The sequence below is a fragment of the Oncorhynchus mykiss genome, chromosome 26 (genome assembly GCF_013265735.2).
Source record: "Oncorhynchus mykiss isolate Arlee chromosome 26, USDA_OmykA_1.1, whole genome shotgun sequence".
NCBI lineage: Eukaryota > Metazoa > Chordata > Actinopteri > Salmoniformes > Salmonidae > Oncorhynchus > Oncorhynchus mykiss.
Window position 1 is genome coordinate 50917522 of NC_048590.1, and position 22306 is coordinate 50939827.

General features: G+C 50.5%; 1 protein-coding gene across 25 annotated transcripts in view; it reads left to right on the top strand.

Annotated features, from left to right (window-relative positions):
- LOC110518959 (liprin-alpha-1) overlaps positions 1-22306 on the top strand; it is a 95583-nt gene that overhangs the window by 16346 nt on the left and 56931 nt on the right. For all 25 annotated transcript variants that reach the window (XM_036964295.1, XM_036964318.1, XM_036964317.1 and 22 more), the window contains one exon: positions 21352-21453. In XM_036964295.1, the coding sequence (XP_036820190.1) occupies positions 21352-21453 (102 nt within the window). The remainder of the gene's footprint in view (positions 1-21351; positions 21454-22306) is intronic.

The following is a 22306-nucleotide window of genomic DNA, read 5'->3' on the forward strand; positions in this document are numbered from 1 at the left end:
CTGTCCCTCTTTCTCTGTCCCTCTTTCTCTGTCCCTCTTTCTCTGTCCCTCTCTCTCTGTCCCTCTCTCTCTGTCCCTCTCTCTCTGTCCCTCTTTCTCTGTCCCTCTCTCTCTGTCTCTCTCTCTCTGTCCCTCTCTCTCTGTCCCTCTCTCTCTGTCCCTCTCTCTCTGTCCCTCTCTCTCTCTGCCTCTCTCTCTGTCCCTCTCTCTCTGTCCCTCTCTCTCTCTGCCTCTCTCTCTGTCCCTCTCTCTCTGCCTCTCTCTCTGTCCCTCTCTCTCTGTCCCTCTCTCTCTGTCCCTCTCTCTCTCCTTTCTCTCTCTCTGTCCCTCTGTCCCTCTCCTTTCTCTCTCTGTCATTTCTCTGTCTCTCTGTCCCTCTCTCCTTTCTGTCATTTCTCTGTCTCTGTCCCTCTGTCCCTCTCCTTTCTCTCTCTCTGTCCTTTCTGTCTCTCTGTCTCTCTGTCTTTGTCTCACTCTCTCTCTCTCTCTCTGTCCCTCTCTCCTTTCTGTCTCTCTGTCCTTTCTCTGTCTCTCTGTCTCTCTGTCTGTCTCACTCTCTCTCTCTCTCTCTGTCCCTCTCTCCTTTCTGTCTCTATCTCTCGCTCTCTCACTCTCTCTCTCTCTCTTCCTCTTAATTCAATTTAAATGTTTCAATTCCTCTCTCTGTCTGGTTTTGGGAAGCACTGGGTAGGTGGGGAGTGGCTTTACCTGAAAGTTATCAGCCTGCTTGCTAATAGGGCCACACCTCTCCCTCACGTCTCCTGCTTTTCCCCTCCCCCAGAGAGTTGCCCCTATAGTGGAATGTACCAACATTCCAGGGCAGCGTGCTCATACATCCACAGCTCCTCAACCCTCAGTTGGTAGTGAACCTCACTGTCAACCCTGTCAGTTAGTAGTAAACTGTACTGAGGGGGTTGACGGGACAGTTCACTGCTGACTGGCGGGACAGTTCACTGCTGAGACAGTTCACTGCTGAGACAGTTCACTGCTGAGACAGTTCACTGCTGAGACAGTTCACTGCTGAGACAGTTCACTGCTGACTGCTGAGACAGTTCACTGCTGACTGCTGAGACAGTTCACTGCTGACTGCTGAGACAGTTCACTGCTGACTGCTGAGACAGTTCACTGCTGAGACAGTTCACTGCTGACTGCTGAGACAGTTCACTGCTGAGACAGTTCACTGCTGACTGCTGAGACAGTTCACTGCTGACTGCTGAGACAGTTCACTGCTGAGACAGTTCACTGCTGAGACAGTTCACTGCTGACTGCTGAGACAGTTCACTGCTGAGACAGTTCACTGCTGACTGCTGAGACAGTTCACTGCTGACTGCTGAGACAGTTCACTGCTGACTGCTGAGACAGTTCACTGCTGAGACAGTTTACTGCTGACTGCTGAGACAGTTTACTGCTGACTGCTGAGACAGTTTACTGCTGACTGCTGAGACAGTTCACTGCTGACTGCTGAGACAGTTCACTGCTGAGACAGTTCACTGCTGACTGCTGAGACAGTTCACTGCTGAGACAGTTCACTGCTGACTGCTGAGACAGTTCACTGCTGAGACAGTTCACTGCTGAGACAGTTCACTGCTGACTGCTGAGACAGTTCACTGCTGAGACAGTTCACTGCTGACTGCTGAGATAGTTCACTGCTGACTGCTGAGACAGTTCACTGCTGACTGCTGAGACAGTTCACTGCTGAGACAGTTCACTGCTGACTGCTGAGACAGTTCACTGCTGAGACAGTTCACTGCTGAGACAGTTTACCGCTGACTGCTGAGCCAGTTCACTGCTGACTGCTGAGACAGTTCACTGCTGAGACAGTTCACTGCTGAGACAGTTCACTGCTGACTGCTGAGCCAGTTCACTGCTGAGACAGTTGACTGCTGAGACAGTTCACTGCTGACTGCTGAGACAGTTCACTGCTGACTGACGGGGTTGTCGGGACAGTTCACTGCTGACTGACGGGATTGTCGGGACAGTTCACTGCTGACTGTCGGGACAGTTCACTGCTGACTGTCGGGACAGTTCACTGCTGACTGACGGGGTTGTCGGGACAGTTCACTGCTGACTGTCGGGACAGTTCACTGCTGACTGTCGGGACAGTTCACTGCTGACTGTCGGGACAGTTCACTGCTGACTGTCGGGACAGTTCACTGCTGACTGTCGGGACAGCTCACTGCTGACTGTCGGGACAGCTCACTGCTGACTGTCGGGACAGCTCACTGCTGACTGTCGGGACAGCTCACTGCTGACTGTCGGGACAGCTCACTGCTGGGACAGTTCACTGCTCACTGACGGGGTTGTCGGGACAGTTCGCCGCTGACTGCCGGGACAGTTCGCCGCTGACTGCCGGGACAGTTCGCCGCTGACTGCCGGGACAGTTCGACGCTGACTGCCGGGACAGTTCGCCGCTGACTGCCGGGGTTGAGGGGACAGTTCACTGCTGACTGCTGGGACAGTTGACTGCTGACTGACGGGGTTGAGGGGACAGTTCACCGCTGACTGACGGGGTTGAGGGGACAGTTCACCGCTGACTGACGGGGTTGAGGGGACAGTTCACCGCTGACTGACGGGGTTGAGGGGACAGTTCACCGCTGACTGACGGGGTTGAGGGGACAGTTGACTGCTGACTGACGGGGTTGAGGGGACAGTTCACCGCTGACTGACGGGGTTGAGGGGACAGTTCACCGCTGACTGACGGGGTTGAGGGGACAGTTCACCGCTGACTGACGGGGTTGAGGGGACAGTTCACCGCTGACTGACGGGGTTGAGGGGACAGTTCACCGCTGACTGACGGGGTTGAGGGGACAGTTGACTGCTGACTGACGGGGTTGAGGGGACAGTTCACCGCTGACTGACGGGGTTGAGGGGACAGTTCACCGCTGACTGACGGGGTTGAGGGGACAGTTCACTGCTGACTGCCGGGACAGTTGATTCTCAACTGCCATTCTTTTCCCCCTAATTGACCAGGATGGCCCATTCATTCGTACGACCACACACACACATTCACACGACCACAAACACACACACACACACACACACACACACACACACACACACATTCACACGACCACACACACACACACTCATTCACACGACCACACACTCATTCAAACGACCACACACACACTCACACTCATTCACACGACCAGCGCCATGAATATATTTGTGATCCCTTCTGTTTTAGACTGTTGACACGGGGGTGGTGTTGTGTTCAGCCCCAGCAGGTTTAATCTAATGTTATGCCCCATATGGTGGAATTGGGCTAATTGTGTCGTTGAGGTCAGTGCCATTTGAAGCACAGTGTGGTTTTGTTAAAGTGGGGAACTGTTTTTCTCTGAGCTCTCTCACGCTCTGTCTCTCTCTCTCTCTCTCTCTCTCTGTGTGTGTGTCTCACGCTCTGTCTCTCTCTCTCTCTCTGTGTGTGTGTCTCACGCTCTGGCTCTCTCTCTCTCTGTGTGTGTGGTGAATTAAATCTGTTCTTCAGGCCTGGTGGTGTTTCTATGGCTCTACACAAGGGAGGAGGTGATGGAAGTTTAAAGGGAGAAGGGGGGGGGTATGGGGGGGGTTAACGAAAAGCGGTGCTCTGCTGGATGGTGTACCACCACTCTAGGAGGGGGTGGATGGAGGGAGGGAGAGGAAGGGGAAGGGGAGGGGGGAGAGAGGAGTAGAAGGGAAGGGGGGTGAAAGTGAAAATGGTGAGAGGGAGAGAGAGGGTAACAGACATACAAGATGGAGAGAGAGACAGACCAGATGAAGAGCGTGGGGTCTTCCCTTCTGAGTGGAGGGCGTGGGGTCTGAGTGGAGGGCGTGGGGTCTGAGTGGAGGGCGTGGGGTCTCAGTGACATTTCGGCACAGTGGCTGCTTGGTGTGGGTGGGGAAAGCAGGAGCCTCTTCACGTGATGAGGCCAGAGAGGGAGAATGAGAGAGAGGCCGGCAGGGAGAGCTTACTGGTCTTGTGATGGGGGCCAGTAGAGGACTGTAGTAATGCTCTTATTATAAGATGGAGATTTAGTAAAGTCTCATATACCCATACTAACAGAGAGCAGTGAGGTGTTTCATAGCTCTGTCTCTTCCCGTCTCTCTTCCCGTCTCTCTTCCCTCCTCTCTTCCAGTCTCTCTTGCCTCCTCTCTTCCAGTCTCTCTTGCCTCCTCTCTTCCAGTCTCTCTTCCCTCCTCTCTTCCCTCCTCTCTTCCCTCCTCTCTTCCCTCCTCTCTTCCCGCCCGTCTCTCTTCCCGTCTCTCTTCCCGTCTCTCTTCCCGCCTCTCTTCCCGCCTCTCTTCCCGCCTCTCTTCCCGCCTCTCTTCCCTCCTCTCTTGCTCACTGTGTCCTTTACTGTTTTAAACTCTTCCTTCCTCCTCGTTTCTCCCCCTTTTCCCCTCCCTCTTTCCCCCCCCTACTCTTTTCCCCTCCCTCTTTCCCTCCCCTACTCTTTTGCCTCCCTCTTTCCCTCCCCTACTCTTTCACCTCCCTCTTTCCCTCCCCTACTCTTTTTTCCTCCCTCTTTCCCTCCCCTACTCTTTTCCCCTCCCTCTTTCCCTCCCCTACTATTTCGCCTCCCTCTTTCCCTCCCCTACTCTTTCACCTCCCTCTTTCCCTCCCCTACTCTTTTCGCCTCCCTCTTTCCCTCCCCTACTCTTTTGCCTCACTCAACTCCAAATGTGATTTGTTTCCGTGGCGTCTTGCTTTAGAGGGCTTCTATAAAATATCTCTGTTTTTCTCCTCGTGTGCCTCTGCCTATTTTTTTATTATTCTTCCCACATTCACTCTCTCTCTCCTTTCCTCTCTTCAAAGTCCTTTTAGAGTTATCTTCCTTGTTTTAGCATCTTTTGTAGTTTCCTGAGAGGGAGGGAGAGAGAGAACGAACTGTATTCTATTGATTGTGGCGAATAAATCCAGCCTCACTCTGTATTCCATGGAAAATGTGACGAGGGAAAGTTTATTTGTTTTTTTTTCATTCACTGGTGGAAGTATGGAGTTGGTGGAGCATAGCCAGGGGATCATTCCTCCTTCTATCCACTGAGGGGACCCTGAGAGGGGCAGAGAAGCACAGAGAGAGGGGGGAGTACAGTAACCCCCACAAAACAATCTAACCTAAGTTCCAGACGTGAGTTTTTTTTTTTTTGTATATGGTTGTGTAGTCTAAGTTTTGGACATCTGTGACAGAAAGGTTGAATTTCTCTGCATGGACTTTGAGACCCAGGTCCTGGTACCGGTTCCCACACAAGTCCCCTCCCACTCTGGGTTTGGCCACTCGTGGTCACGGTCCGGTCTGGCAGGTTGGGTCAGGTCCCCTTTAGGACCCTCTGACTCTCTAAGACTGGCATGTTTGCTCCTGACTCAGTCCACAGGCTCTCTGTCAACGTTGCACATTACTGCAATGCACTGTTTTCTGCCTGCTGCCACGAAGCACCTCTATAACACAGGCCTATGAGGCAGCAGTAGTCTCCTTGAGGCAGCCCTCCCTCCCTGCCCTAACCCAGATTAAGGATTTGGGGGCTGTTCATCTCTGATATCAGAGGGGCTCTGATCAGTGGAAATTAGTGGGGTCTTGCCCTTCAGATAAATAATCCATGGTTTGGAACTGGAGTAGGGCAAGGAGTAGCATGGGGGTTCAGGAATGGATTGAACCCAGTAGAGGAATGAGACCCCTCTGAACCTTGGCTCTCTGGGGGCTGAACCTTGGCTCTCTGGGGGCTGAAATGACAGGCTTCTCTGAATTACTCCCCATCTCTGTTTGCACTTTGTTTCATTCCACTAATTGTGTGTGTGTGTGTGTGTGTGTGTGTGTGTGTGTGTGTGAGAGACTGTGTTGGCTGATGTAAAGCTCCTTAACCTGAGAGTGGCTTACCACAGTAGAGGGTGTTGTGGCCTCATAAGGCCTTGTAGCAGGGGAGCCATCTAACCCAGACATCACTGTAGCTATAAAACTGGTTCTCTAACCTCTCCTCGGGGGACCCACCCCTCCATGTAATGTCTGGGGGTCCCGGGGAGAGGTTAGAGAACCACTGATCTAGATCACCCCCCCAAACAGGGCAGTGGAACGGCATGTAGAATTAGTTCCAGTCCTCCTTAGACCCACTATTCCACCAATAGACACAGCGTATGAACATAGAGCCCCTGCATGGGGACATTGGACATACAGGGACATTCACCACCAATGTTTTCCTCCCAGGATGCAAATAACATCCAAGGAACCAAACTGAGACTGGGACAGAGAGGGGGGGAAAACTCAGTGACTTACCGAGAGAGTGTGAGAAAAGGAGCGCGAGAGGGGGAGAAAGAGGGACAGTACAGGAGACTGAGACAAAGGAGCGCGAGAGAGGGAGAAAGAGGGACAGAACAGGAGACTGAGACAAAGGAGCGCGAGAGGGGGAGAAAGAGGGACAGTACAGGAGACTGAGACAAAGGAGCGAGAGAGGGGGAGAAAGAGGGAGAAAGAGGGACAGAACAGGAGACTGAGACAAAGGAGCTAGAGAGGGGGAGAAAGAGGGACAGAACAGGAGACTGAGACAAAGGAGCGAGAGAGGGGGAGAAAGAGGGACAGTACAGGAGACAAAGGAGCGAGAGAGGGGGAGAAAGAGGGACAGAACAGGAGACTGAGACAAAGGAGCGAGAGCGGGGGAGAAAGAGGGACAGAACAGGAGACTGAGACAAAGGAGCGAGAGAGGGGGAGAAAGAGGGACAGAAGAGAAGAGCAGTCTCTTACCAGATGTAACAGCAGAGTAGAGAGTCAGACCAGTGTTGCTGCAGTCTCTTACCAGATGTAATAGCAGAGTAGAGAGTCAGACCAGTGTTGCTGCAGTCTCTTACCAGATGTAATAGCAGAGTAGAGAGTCAGACCAGTGTTGCTGCAGTCTCTTACCAGATGTAATAGCAGAGTAGAGAGTCTGTCAGACCAGTGTTGCTGCAGTCTCTTACCAGATGTAATAGCAGAGTAGAGAGTCAGACCAGTGTTGCTGCAGTCTCTTACCAGATGTAACAGCAGAGTAGAGAGTCAGACCAGTGTTGCTGCAGTCTCTTACCAGATGTAATAGCAGAGTAGAGAGTCTGTTATACCAGTGTTGCTGCAGTCTCTTACCAGATGTAACAGCAGAGTAGAGAGTCAGACCAGTGTTGCTGCAGTCTCTTACCAGATGTAATAGCAGAGTAGATTCAGACCAGTGTTGCTGCAGTCTCTTACCAGATGTAATAGCAGAGTAGAGAGTCTGTCAGACCAGTGTTGCTGCAGTCTCTTACCAGATGTAACAGCAGAGTAGAGAGTCAGACCAGTGTTGCTGCAGTCTCTTACCAGATGTAATAGCAGAGTAGAGAGTCAGACCAGTGTTGCTGCAGTCTCTTACCAGATGTAACAGCAGAGTAGAGAGTCAGACCAGTGTTGCTGCAGTCTCTTACCAGATGTAATAGCAGAGTAGAGAGTCAGACCAGTGTTGCTGCAGTCTCTTACCAGATGTAATAGCAGAGTAGAGAGTCTGTCAGACCAGTGTTGCTGCAGTCTCTTACCAGATGTAATAGCAGAGTAGAGAGTCAGACCAGTGTTGCTGCAGTCTCTTACCAGATGTAATAGCAGAGTAGAGAGTCTGTCAGACCAGTGTTGCTGCAGTCTCTTACCAGATGTAATAGCAGAGTAGATTCAGACCAGTGTTGCTGCAGTCTCTTACCAGATGTAACAGCAGAGTAGAGAGTCAGACCAGTGTTGCTGCAGTCTCTTACCAGATGTAATAGCAGAGTAGAGAGTCAGACCAGTGTTGCTGCAGTCTCTTACCAGATGTAACAGCAGAGTAGATTCAGACCAGTGTTGCTGCAGTCTCTTACCAGATGTAATAGCAGAGTAGATTCAGACCAGTGTTGCTGCAGTCTCTTACCAGATGTAATAGCAGAGTAGATTCAGACCAGTGTTGCTGCAGTCTCTTACCAGATGTAACAGCAGAGTAGAGAGTCAGACCAGTGTTGCTGCAGTCTCTTACCAGATGTAACAGCAGAGTAGAGAGTCAGACCAGTGTTGCTGCAGTCTCTTACCAGATGTAACAGCAGAGTAGAGAGTCAGACCAGTGTTGCTGCAGTCTCTTACCAGATGTAATAGCAGAGTAGAGAGTCAGACCAGTGTTGCTGCAGTCTCTTACCAGATGTAACAGCAGAGTAGAGAGTCTGTCAGACCAGTGTTGCTGCAGTCTCTTACCAGATGTAATAGCAGAGTAGAGAGTCTGTCAGACCAGTGTTGCTGCAGTCTCTTACCAGATGTAATAGCAGAGTAGAGAGTCTGTCAGACCAGTGTTGCTGCAGTCTCTTACCAGATGTAATAGCAGAGTAGAGAGTCAGACCAGTGTTGCTGCAGTCTCTTACCAGATGTAATAGCAGAGTAGAGAGTCTGTCAGACCAGTGTTGCTGCAGTCTCTTACCAGATGTAACAGCAGAGTAGAGAGTCAGACCAGTGTTGCTGCAGTCTCTTACCAGATGTAATAGCAGAGTAGAGAGTCTGTCAGACCAGTGTTGCTGCAGTCTCTTACCAGATGTAATAGCAGAGTAGAGAGTCTGTCAGACCAGTGTTGCTGCAGTCTCTTACCAGATGTAATAGCAGAGTACATTCAGACCAGTGTTGCTGCAGTCTCTTACCAGATGTAATAGCAGAGTAGAGAGTCTGTTATACCAGTGTTGCTGCAGTCTCTTACCAGATGTAATAGCAGAGTAGAGAGTCAGACCAGTGTTGCTGCAGTCTCTTACCAGATGTAACAGCAGAGTAAATAACAGTTTCAGGAGATGCTGCATGCCATGGGCCAGGCTCCAGCTCAACACACTGTTCAGCCAAGGTCCTTCCTGTCTTTACAGTGTGTAGTGCTCAAGTGCCCTGGTGTGCCCCGAGCCGGAAGCCCGTTGTCTGGGGTACTTTGGCTTTTGACCCGCAGATGCCTGGAGTTGTGTGGTTCAGGGCGGAACGTCTCCGTGGCTTCAGATTGCAGAGTGCTGTTGGGAGCGTGGTATCAACACCATTGGCATTGACATTGTATTCTACATGTGAACTTGTTTTACAGTTCGCTAACATCCTACGTGCTTATTAAAGACATGCTGACTAAGTGTTTGTTTTTTAACCTCTCGCTGTGGGCTGGATGTGTCAATGTGTCGTTCGTACATACAGATTGACTGTTTTTGCCACCAAATCCCTCGTTTGAAAGCAACGGTCCTTCTGGAAGAAGCTGTGCTGTGTCATTTCCCCCCTGTATCTTCCACCATGTGGGCCCGGCCCCCTATCAATTGGGAGTTCCACCAATTTGACTCACCCGTCTGGATCTTGAACCCTCGGTAGAGGGCTCACCTCCTGACAGACGAGACGACCCGCGGTAGAGGGCTCACCTCCTGACAGACGAGACGACCCGCGGTAGAGGGCTCACCTCCCGACAGACGAGACGACCCGCGGTAGAGGGCTCACCTCCCGACAGACGAGACGACCCGCGGTAGAGGGCTCACCTCCCGACAGACGAGACGACCCGCGGTAGAGGGCTCACCTCCCGACAGACGAGACGACCCGCGGTAGAGGGCTCACCTCCCGACAGACGAGACGACCCGCGGTAGAGGGCTCACCTCCCGACAGACGAGACGACCCGCGGTAGAGGGCTCACCTCCCGACAGACGAGACGACCCGCGGTAGAGGGCTCACCTCCCGACAGACGAGACGACCCGCGGTAGAGGGCTCACCTCCTGACAGACGAGACGACCCGCGGTAGAGGGCTCACCTCCTGACAGACGAGACGACCCGCGGTAGAGGGCTCACCTCCTGACAGACGAGACGACACGCGGTCGAGGGCTCACCTCCTGACAGACGAGACGACCCGCGGTAACATCACACCCTCTCTGTTACCCACCGGACATCTGCCCAGCGAACACAGAGAGGCTGCTCCCATTTCATCCAAATGGGTGTATGCACGTGCTCCACCTTACATATTTAATAGAGGTGTGTGTGTGTGTGTGTGTGTGTGTGTGTGTACATGCTGTTCCAGAGCCAGTACTGTTCTTTCTTCAGACAAACGTGCGTCTATTTGCACAATGTCTCTTGTTTACATTCACTTGGAAATGTCCAATCTTATCAAACATGACATCCGGTAGATCCCCTCTGTCTCTCTCTGTCTCTCTCTGTCTCTCTGTCTCTCTGTCTCTCTGTTTCTCTGTCTCTCTGTCTCTCTCTCGCTGTCTCTCTGTCTCTCTCTCTCTCTCTCTCTCTCTCTCTGTCTCTCTCTGTGTCTGTGTCTCTCTCTCTCTGTCTCTCTGTCTATGTCTCTCTGTCTCTCTGTCTCTCTGTCTCTCTGTCTCTCTGTCTCTCTGTCTCTCTCTCTCTCTCTCTCTGTCTCTCTGTGTGTGTACAAAGCATTAGGAACACCTGCTCTTTCCATGACACAGACTGCACAGGTGAAAGATACGATCCCTTATTGATGTCACCTGTTAAATCCACTTCAATCAGTGTAGATGAAGGGGAGGACAAGGGTTAAAGAAGGATTTTTAAGCCTGGAGACATGGATTGTGTATATGTGCCGTTCAGAGGATGAATATGTATATTTAGTGTTTCTCTCCTCACCGTCTCTCTCTCTTCTCCCAGTCTCTCTCTCTCCTCTCACTGTCTCTCTCTCCTCCCCGTCTCTCTCTCCTCACCGTCTCTCTCTCCTCCCAGTCTCTCTCTCTCCTCTTACCGTCTCTCTCTCCTCACCGTCTCTCTCTCTCCTCACCGTCTCTCTCTCTCCTCACCGTCTCTCTCTCTCCTCACCGTCTCTCTCTCCTCACCGTCTCTCTCTCTCCTCACCGTCTCTCTCTCTCCTCACCGTCTCTCTCTCCTCACCGTCTCTCTCTCCTCACCGTCTCTCTCTCCTCCCCGTCTCTCTCTCCTCACCGTCTCTCTCTCTCTCCTCACCGTCTCTCTCTCCTCACCGTCTGTCTGTCTTTCTCCTCCCCCTCTCTCTCCTCCCTGTCTCCACCGTCTCTTTCCCTCCCATCTCTCTGTCAGAGGTTGTCGTTGTGGTGTAAACATGTAAGTGATGTAAAGCTAGTTTACCTCTGTGTGTTTAAACAAACAGGGCTGCTCCCTGTCACCTGTCTCTGTCTGACGCATCACAGACCACACCATATGGTGGTGTGTGTTTTTCATGACTACTGTCTACACTGTTTGGCTTTACACAGGCCTGTTAATGAGGACTGTTCTGTTTGGCTTTACACAGACCTGTTACTGAGGACTGTTCTGTCTCGGTTTACACAGACCTGTTAATGAGGACTGTTCTGTCTCGGTTTACACAGACCTGTTAATGAGGACTGTTCTGTTTGGGTTTACACAGGACTGTTAATGAGGACTGTTCTGTTTGGCTTTACACAGACCTCTTAATGAGGACTGTTCTGTTTGGCTTTACACAGGCCTGTTAATGAGGTCTCTCTCTGAAGTGTCCTTCTCGAATGAGGGAGGGAGCCGTCATGCTGGAGGGAGGGAGCCGTCATGCTGGAGGGAGGGAGCCGTCATGCTGGAGGGAGGGAGCCGTCATGCTGGAGGGAGGGAGCCGTCATGCTGGAGGGAGGGAGCCGTCATGCTGGGGGGAGGGAGGGAGCCGTCATGCTGGGGGGAGGGAGGGAGCCGTCATGCTGGGGGGAGGGAGGGAGCCGTCATGCTGGGGGGAGGGAGGGAGCAGTCATGCTGGAGGGAGGGAGCCTTCATGCTGGAGGGAGGGAGGGAGGGAGCCAGCCTTCATGCTGGAGGGAGGGGGGGAGGGAGCCTTCATGCTGGAGGGAGGGAGGGAGGGAGCCTTCATGCTGGAGGGAGGGAGGGAGGGAGCCTTCATGCTGGAGGGAGGGAGGGAGGGAGTGAGGGAGGGAGCCTTCATGCTGGAGGGAGGGAGGGAGGGAGGGAGGGAGCCTTCATGCTGGAGGGAGGGAGGGAGGGAGCCTTCATGCTGGAGGGAGGGAGGGAGCCTTCATGCTGGAGGGAGGGAGGGAGGGAGCCTTCATGCTGGAGGGAGGGAGCCTTCATGCTGGAGGGAGGGAGCCGTCATGCCGGAGGGAGGGAGGGAGCCTTCATGCTGGAGGGAGGGAGCCGTCATGCCGGAGGGAGGGAGGGAGCCTTCATGCTGGAGGGAGGGAGGGAGGGAGTGAGTGAGGGAGGGAGCCTTCATGCTGGAGGGAGGGAGGGAGTGAGGGAGGGAGCCTTCATGCTGGAGGGAGGGAGGGAGGGAGTGAGGGAGGGAGCCTTCATGCTGGAGGGAGGGAGGGAGGGAGGGAGTGAGGGAGGGAGCCTTCATGCTGGAGGGAGGGAGGGAGGGAGCCTTCATGCTGGAGGGAGGGAGGGAGGGAGGGAGCCTTCATGCTGGAGGGAGGGAGGGAGGGAGCCTTCATGCTGGAGGGAGGGAGCCTTCATGCTGGAGGGAGGGAGCCTTCATGCTGGAGGGTGGGAGCTGTCATGCTGGAGGGAGGGAGGGAGCTGTCATGCTGGAGGGAGGGAGCTGTCATGCTGGAGGGGGGAGGGAAGGAAGGAGGGAGGGAGCTGTCATGCTGGAGGGAGGGAGCTATCATGCTGGAGGGAGGGAGGGAGCTGTCATGCTGGAGGGAGGGAGCTATCATGCTGGAGGGGGGGAGGGAAGGAAGGAGGGAGGGAGCTGTCATGCTGGAGTGAGGGAGCTGTCATGCTGGAGTGAGGGAGGGAGGGAGCTGTCATGCTGGAGTGAGGGAGCTGTCATGCTGGAGTGAGGGAGGGAGGGAGCTGTCATGCTGGAGGGGGGGAGGGAAGGAAGGAGGGAGGGAGCCGTCATGCTGGAGTGAGGGAGGGAGGGAGCTGTCATGCTGGAGGGAGGGAGAGAAGGAGGCAGACAAGGTACCTTCTGACGTTGGTGGTGTCCCACAGCAGCAACTACAGGTTTCTGTTCATACAGAACAGTTTCTGTGTTCATTTATCCCACCAGATGTCCTGTCTAGACTGTAATACCAGGAGGACAACAGGTCGCAGGTAGCCTGGCGGTGACCAAGTTATCCAAAGGTCGCTATTCCCCAATCCCCATGCCGACAAGGTGAAACACAAGTTGATGTGCAAGGCACTTAATCCTAGTTGCTCCAGGGGTCTGTGTTGATAATGGTTGACCCTGGCTGTGACCCCCCAGTCTCCGAGGGTGTCTCAGGGGGAGTTAGGATATGCAGGCACATGGAGACACCAAGCACACGGGGACACCAAGCACACGGGGACACCAAGCACACGGGGACACCAAGCACACGGGGACACCAAGCACACGGGGACACCAAGCACACGGGGACACCAAGCACACGGGGACACCAAGCACACGGGGACACCAAGCACACGGGGACACCAAGCACACGGGGACACCAAGCACACGGGGACACCAAGCACACGGGGACACTAAGCACACGGGGACACTAAGCACACGGGGACACCAAGCACACGGGGACACCAAGCACACGGGGACACCAAGCACACGGGGACACCAAGCACACGGGGACACCAAGCACACGGGGACACCAAGCACACGGGGACACCAAGCACACGGGGACACCAAGCACACGGAGACGCTCGGTGCACTCACTCAGACGCCCACACATATCACACTCTCAACATATATTCTAGGAAGCCGTGCTGACAGGAGTAAGATAAATGATCTTCAGTGGTATTTCTCTCTCCCCCCCCCCCCGAAGCGCTAGGTCAGAAATGACAAGGAGAGCATTCAGCTGTGCTTTTGTCCCACTCTGCTCTCAGGCCTCTTAGTGCTGCACTGATGGATGGACAGTGGACAGACAGACACGCTGCTTATCAGTCGAGCCCACATTAGGCCGTTACCACAGGGCCCTTAGCCTAGATAGACTTGTGTGCTGAACATTAAAGCATGTCTGACCGAAGCCTTTTGTGCCTTTGGTGATGTAGAAAAGAGAAAAGCTGCCCTTTGGTGTCCGGTTTGGTCACATGTCTTTAGTACGAAGAGGAGAGAGACACACAGGGGCACCACAGAGGTGAAAAAGAAAGTGACACAGAGGTCGCAGATTTATTTTCATAGTTTGTGACATTTTGAAAATGTAGTGTTTTTTTAAAGTGCCAGGATTTCATACTCAATTTGGCTTTTCGTCTAGTTTGATTCGCCGCACGCTGGGGCGGCAGGGTAGCCTAGTGGTTAGAGCGTTGGACTAGTAACCGGAAGGTTGCGAGTTCAAATCCCCGAGCTGACAAGGTACAAATCTGTCGTTCTGCCCCTGAACACCCACTGTTCCTAGGCCATCATTGAAAATAAGATTTTGCTCTTAACTGACTTGCCTAGTTAAATAAAGGTAAAATAAAACGCTATTGGGGAAGGGAATCTTGTTTCGAGACCCTCGTGTTTGACGACAACTGATAATTAGCATAATTATTAGAGAAGGGGGCGGGGCTGGAGAAAAATGAAACAAGGAAACATTTGATGATGCAACAAAAGTAACGAAATGTAATCCGATCACTTTTAAGAGTAACTAGCAATATCATGCATTACTTTTCAACACTTGGTAATACATTAATAGTTACTTTGAAGTAAAGTGTGTTATTTTTAGAATCATAACCCTACCGGGCGAGCGTTTTCATGATCCGATCTCAACTTGTTTCCTCATTTAACCAGAACTGGCGACGTGAGAGAGAGATTTTGAATGAAAAGCCAGCTAACCTGTACAGATGTTTGTCCTCCAGTATATATGGATAATTCAGCAGCCCAGATGACAATGCAGCACACTAGACTAGCACAGGAAAGCAGCGCCACAGATGAATGGAGGAACTAGTGTTCAGACCTGAGTTAGTAAGCAGCCTATCAGATGGAAGGAAGAACCAGCGATCAGACCTGAGTTAGTAACCAGCCTATCAGATGGAAGGAGGAACCAGTGATTAGACCTGAGTTAGTAACCAGCCTATCAGATGGAAGGAGGAACCAGTGATCAGACCTGAGTTAGTAAGCAGCCTATCAGATGGGAGGAGGAACCAGTGATCAGACCTGAGTTAGTAACCAGCCTATCAGATGGAAGGAGGAACCAGTGATCAGACCTGAGTTAGTAACCAGCCTATCAGATGGAAGGAGGAACTAGTGTTCAGACCTGAGTTAGTGACCAGCCTATCAGATGGGAGGAGGAACCAGTGTTCAGACCTGAGTTAGTAACCAGCCTATCAGATGGAAGGAAGAACCAGCGATCAGACCTGAGTTAGTAACCAGCCTATCAGATGGAAGGAGGAACCAGTGATTAGACCTGAGTTAGTAACCAGCCTATCAGATGGAAGGAGGAACCAGTGATCAGACCTGAGTTAGTAAGCAGCCTATCAGATGGGAGGAGGAACCAGTGATCAGACCTGAGTTAGTAACCAGCCTATCAGATGGAAGGAGGAACTAATGATCAGACCTGAGTTAGTAACCAGCCTATCAGATGGGAGGAGGAACCAGTGATCAGACCTGAGTTAGTAACCAGCCTATCAGATGGAAGGAGGAACTAGTGATCAGACCTGAGTTAGTAACCAGCCTATCAGATGGAAGGAGGAACCAGTGATCAGACCTGAGTTAGTAACCAGCCTATCAGATGGAAGGAGCAACTAGTGATCAGACCTGAGTTAGTAACCAGCCTATCAGATGGAAGGAAGAACCAGTGATCAGACCTGAGTTAGTAACCAGTCTAGTAACCAGCCTGTCTTTGGTAGAGCGCGCGACTCCCTCCGACAGTCCAAAACGTTTTGAGATGTTTTTTTTTTCATAAAAATAACGCCGGCTCCCTTCGACATGCAAAGTAATATTATAAAGTAACGCGTTACTTTTGTTAAATGTACAGAGTAATATGTAATATATTAGTTTCCAGGTAACTAACCCCAACACTGATTGTCAGTATGGGAGAGCCGAATATGTTGTTATTTGTTGCTTAGTGAATACTCTTCTGCTAAACACTATGGACTAAATAGTATGTTGTACGATTAGTGAACGGCTGCATACATTTCTACTAAATAGTATGTTGTATGGTTAGTACACAGTATTTGGCTTTTTGGTTAGTAGTAGGCAAGACAGATTTCAGACAGACAGTGATGAGAAGAGACAGAGAGATAAAGGGAGACCAAGAAGGAGAGCGTGGGTAAATGGAAAGAAAGGAGAGAGAATGCAGGGCAGGCTGTACTGAAGTAGCCAGACAGGCAGGGCCTCTCGCTCTCGCTCTCTCTCTCGGCTGGTTGTACATCAGACTCTGCTCTGGAATTCAGGAATCCAACATTCCAACTCCCCACATAATAACCCCTTTGCCCGCCTCCTACTCCTCCCTCACTGGCTAAAGGACGGGCACTTATGCATGGTCAGGCCAATCAAAAACTCCCATGGTCTCTCGTGTGGAATCGGGGCCAGTCTCCAAAGAAGTAGATCAATATACAGTGCCTTGCGAAAGTATTCGGCCCCCTTGAACTTTGCGACCTTTTGCCACATTTCAGGCTTCAAACATAAAGATATAAAACTGTATTTTTTTGTGAAGAATCAACAAGTGGGACACAATCATGAAGTGGAATGACATTTATTGGATATTTCAAACTTTTTTAACAAATCAAAAACTGAAAAATTGGGCGTGCAAAATTATTCAGCCCCTTTACTTTCAGTGCAGCAAACTCTCTCCAGAAGTTCAGTGAGGATCTCTGAATGATCCAATGTTGACCTAAATGACTAATGATGATAAATACAATCCACCTGTGTGTAATCAAGTCTCTGTATAAATGCACCTGCACTGTGATAGTCTCAGAGGTCCGTTAAAAGCGCAGAGAGCATCATGAAGAACAAGGAACACACCGGGCAGGTCCGAGATACTGTTGTGAAGAAGTTTAAAGCCGGATTTGGATACAAAAAGATTTCCCAAGCTTTAAACATCCCAAGGAGCACTGTGCAAGCGATAATATTGAAATGGAAGGAGTATCAGACCACTGCAAATCTACCAAGACCTGGCCGTCCCTCTAAACTTTCAGCTCATACAAGGAGAAGACTGATCAGAGATGCAGCCAAGAGGCCCATGATCACTCTGGATGAACTGCAGAGATCTACAGCTGAGGTGGGAGACTCTGTCCATAGGACAACAATCAGTCGTATATTGCACAAATCTGGCCTTTATGGAAGAGTGGCAAGAAGAAAGCCATTTCTTAAAGATATCCATAAAAAGTGTCGTTTAAAGTTTGCCACAAGCCACCTGGGAGACACACCAAACATGTGGAAGAAGGTGCTCTGGTCAGATGAAACCAAAATTGAACTTTTTGGCAACAATGCAAAACGTTATGTTTGGCGTAAAAGCAACACAGCTGAACACACCATCCCCACTGTCAAACATGGTGGTGGCAGCATCATGGTTTGGGCCTGCTTTTCTTCAGCAGGGACAGGGAAGATGGTTAAAATTGATGGGAAGATGGATGGAGCCAAATACCGGACCATTCTGGAAGAAAACCTGATGGAGTCTGCAAAAGACCTGAGACTGGGACGGAGATTTGTCTTCCAACAAGACAATGATTCAAAACATAAAGCAAAATCTACAATGGAATGGTTCAAAAATAAACATATCCAGGTGTTAGAATGGCCAAGTCAAAGTCCAGACCTGAATCCAATCGAGAATCTGTGGAAAGAACTGAAAACTGCTGTTCACAAATGCTCTCCATCCAACCTCACTGAGCTCGAGCTGTTTTGCAAGGAGTAATGGGACAAAATGTCAGTCTCTCGATGTGCAAAACTGATAGAGACATACCCCAAGCGACTTACAGCTGTAATCACAGCAAAAGGTGGCGCTACAAAGTATTAACTTAAGGGGGCTGAATCATTTTGCACGCCCAATTTTTCAGTTTTTGATTTGTTAAAAAAGTTTGAAATATCCAATAAATGTCGTTCCACTTCATGATTGTGTCCCACTTGTTGTTGATTCTTCACAAAAAAATACAGTTTTATATCTTTATGTTTGAAGCCTGAAATGTGGCAAAAGGTCGCAAAGTTCAAGGGGGCCGAATACTTTCGCAAGGCACTGTATAAGAGGGGGAAAGAAGACAGCTTCCTCAGGCCATGGTGTGTGTGTGTGTGTGTGTGTGTGTGTGTGTGTGTGTCCACAAAGAAGGCCTGGATACTCAGGGAACCAAACATCAGGATGGTTCATTCTGTCGGCACAACCATCACAGAATCTGTTAAGGGCTGTGGGTGGGTGGTATAGGGCAAGAGTCTCTGGTTGGTAAACTGCATGTAGTCTTAATGCATGGTGACTGTTGATTGAATGGGATGATGGAAGAGTGGAGGGAGACTTTGGAATATGAAGGCAAAGGAAAGGTGTCTCCTGTCCCCTCCATCTCTCATCTGTCCTCCTCTACTGTCCCCTCTCCATCTCTCATCTGTCCTCCTCTCCTGTCCCCTCCATCTCTCATCTGTCCTCCTCTCCTGTCCCCTCCATCTCTCATCTGTCCTCCTCTCCTGTCCCCTCCATCTCTCATCTGTCCTCCTCTCCTGTCCCCTCCATCTCTCATCTGTCCTCCTCTCCTGTCCCCTCCATCTCTCATCTGTCCTCCTCTCCTGTCCCCTCCATCTCTCATCTGTCCTCCTCTCCTGTCCCCTCTCCATCTCTCATCTGTCCTCCTCTACTGTCCCCTCTTCATCTCCATCTCTCCTCCTCTACTGTCCCCTCTTCATCTCCATCTCTCCTCTTCTACTGTCCCCTCTCCATCTCTCCTCCTCTACTGTCCCCTCTCCATCTCTCCTCCTCTACTGTCCCCTCTCCATCTCTCCTCTACTGTCCCCTCTCCCTCTCTCCTCCTCTACTGTCCCCTCTTCATCTCCCCTCCTCTACTGTCCCCTCTTCATCTCCATCTCTCCTCCTCTACTGTCCCCTCTCCATCTCTCCTCCTCTACTGTCCCCTCTCCATCTCTCCTCCTCTCCTGATGGTTGTAGTCAGTGTGTGCTGCTCTTACTGTGGTTGTGTCCACCTGGTCCTCTGAGAGATGGAGAACTCGACCTCTCTGAATAGATATATTATAATTTTAGTGGGGGAACGTACTCTGAAACCCCAGTTGTATTTTTCAGTCAGATTCGTGAAACAATGTTAACACTCGTTCAATACTTCAATCGTATTTTAATTCAATTCTCACATGAACATACAGCTTAAAGGTGACTGTCAGGAAGTGTGTAGTTGCCCTACCTGTTGACTGCCAGGATGTGTGTAGTCAGGATGTGTGTAGTTGCCCTACCTGTTGACTGTCAGGAAGTGTGTAGTTGCCCTACCTGTTGACTGTCAGGAAGTGTGTAGTTTCCCTACCTGTTGACTGTCAGGATGTGTGTAGTTACCCAACCTGTTGACTGCCAGGATGTGTGTTGTTGCCCTACCTGTTGACTGTCAGGATGTGTGTAGTTACCCTACCTGTTGACTGTCAGGATGTGTGTAGTTACCCTATCTGTTGACTGCCAGGATGTGTGTTGATGCCCTACCTGTTGACTGTCAGGATGTGTGTAGTTGCCCTACCTGTTGACTGTCAGGATGTGTGTAGTTGCCCTACCTGTTGACTGTCAGGATGTGTGTAGTTGCCCTACCTGTTGACTGCCAGGATGTGTGTTGTTGCCCTACCTGTTGACTGTCAGGATGTGTGTAGTTGCCCTACGTGTTGACTGTCAGGATGTGTGTAGTTACCCCAGCTGTTGACTGTCAGGATGTGTGTAGTTGCCCTACCTATTGACTGCCAGGATGTGTGTTGTTGCCCTACCTGTTGACTGTCAGGAAGTGTGTAGTTGCCCTACCTGTTGACTGTCAGGATGTGTGTAGTTACCCTACCTGTTTACCAACATGGAAACGTATTATGTATGCAGCCTCTGGGCTCTGGTCTATAGTAGTGCACTATATAGGGAATAGGGCTCTGGTCTATAGTAGTGCACTATATAGGGAATAGGGCTCTGGTCTATAGTAGTGCGCTATATAGGGAATAGGGCTCTGGTCTATAGTAGTGCACTATATAGGGAATAGGGCTCTGGTCTATACTAGTGCACTATATAGGGAATAGGGCTCTGGTCTATAGTAGTGCGCTATATAGGGAATAGGGCTCTGGTCTATAGTAGTGAACTATATAGGGAATAGGGCTCTGGTCTATAGTAGTACCACTATATAGGGAATAGGGCTCTGGTCTATAGTAGTGCACTATATAGGGAATAGGGCTCTGGTCTATAGTAGTACCACTATATAGGGAATAGGGCTCTAGTCTATAGTAGTGCACTATATAGGGAATAGGGCTCTGGTCTATAGTAGTGCACTATATAGGGAATAGGGCTCTGGTCTATAGTAGTACCACTATATAGGGAATAGGGCTCTGGTCTATAGTAGTGCACTATATAGGGAATAGGGCTCTGGTCTATAGTAGTGCGCTATATAGGGAATAGGGCTCTGGTCTATAGTAGTGCACTATATAGGGAATAGGGCTCTGGTCTATAGTAGTACCACTATATAGGGAATAGGACTCTGGTCTATAGTAGTGTACTATATAGGGAATAGGGCTCTGGTCTATAGTAGTACCACTATATAGGGAATAGGGCCCTGGTCTATAGTAGTACCACTATATAGGGAATAGGGCTCTGGTCTATAGTAGTGTACTATATAGGGAATAGGGCTCTGGTCTATAGTAGTACCACTATATAGGGAATAGGGCCCTGGTCTATAGTAGTACCACTATATAGGGAATAGGGCGCTGGTCTATAGTAGTACCACTATATAGGGAATAGGGCCCTGGTCTATAGTAGTACCACTATATAGGGAATAGGACTCTGGTCTATAGTAGTACCACTATATAGGGAATAGGGCCCTGGTCTATAGTAGTACCACTATATAGGGAATAGGGCTCTGGTCTATAGTAGTACCACTATATAGGGAATATGGATCTGGTCTATAGTAGTACCACTATATAGGGAATAGGGCTCTGGTCTATAGTAGTACCACTATATAGGGAATAGGGCTCTGGTCTATAGTAGTACCACTATATAGGGAATAGGGCTCTGGTCTATAGTAGTACCACTATATAGGGAATAGGGCTCTGGTCTAAAGTAGTACCACTATATAGGGCTCTGGTCTATAGTAGTACCACTATATAGGGAATAGGGTGCCAATTCAGATGCAGCTTGTTACTCCTGTTTAGTGTTGAGAAGAGTTTCCATAACAACAGACTTAACTTTATGAAAGACTTAAAAGGGCTAAAATCCATTTGATTGATTTGACCTGCCGGTCTAACGTTGTGTTAATGTGTTGTTGTTGTCCAGGAGTTTGCTGTCTCTCTAATGTTGTGTTAATGTGGTTGTTGTTGTTGTTGTCCAGGAGTTTGCTGTCTCTAACGTTGTGTTAATGTGTTGTTGTTGTTGTTGTCCAGGAGTTTGCTGCGCTGACCAAGGAGGTGAATGTGTGTCGAGAGCATTTGATGGAGAGGGAGGAGGAGATCGCTGAGCTCAAGGCTGAGAGGAACAACACACGGGTCAGTCTCACACACACACACACACACACACACACACACACACACAGTCCCCTTCCAGTCCCTAGCATAGTCCATTAACAGTGTCAGACTCCCACTGGTTTGACCTGTGAGTATTCGTTTCTGTTTGTGTTTTAGTAGTGTGTGTGTGTGTGTGTGTGTGTGTGTGTGTGTATTTACGAGTGTTTTTAAGAGAGAGCTTGATCTTTGTTCTGAGGATTAGGTCACCCCTAATGAGTGGTTGACAGAGCACCCGCCCTCCCAGGTCACAGTGCAGACAGCCATAGGATAATTCCCCTGTCTGTCACTTCTCTGCTCAGGCCTAGTGGCAGATGACGGCTCTAACTGGTTAATCCACCTGCCAGTCCAGTTGCAATGAGCAGAGTCTGGGTCAGTCTAATTAGGAACGATGGACACTGACTGGGGAGAGGAGGGAGGGGGAGGAATTAGAGAGGGGAGGGAGGAGGAATTGAAAGAGGGGGAGGGAAGGTGGGAGGAGGAGGAGAGGGGATGGAGGGTAGAATATGGGAGGATGGAGGGTAGAATATGGGAGGATGGAGGGTAGAATATGGGAGGAAGGGGAGTGGGAGGATGGAGGGTAGAATATGGGAGGAAGGGGAGAGGGAGGATGGAGGGTAGAATATGAGAGGGAGGAGAGAGGGAGGATGGAGGGTAGAATATGGGAGGAAGGGGGTAGAGGGGGGGATATGAAGGGGGAAGGGGAGATTAAGGGAAGAGTCTGGGCTTTGTCAGCCTGCAGCTCTGATGGGACCCCCCTGAGCTGCTCAACCACATGGGATTGAGCACAACACACATTCGTGTGTAGACATGTCTGTACTATTTCCCAATCCTGTGT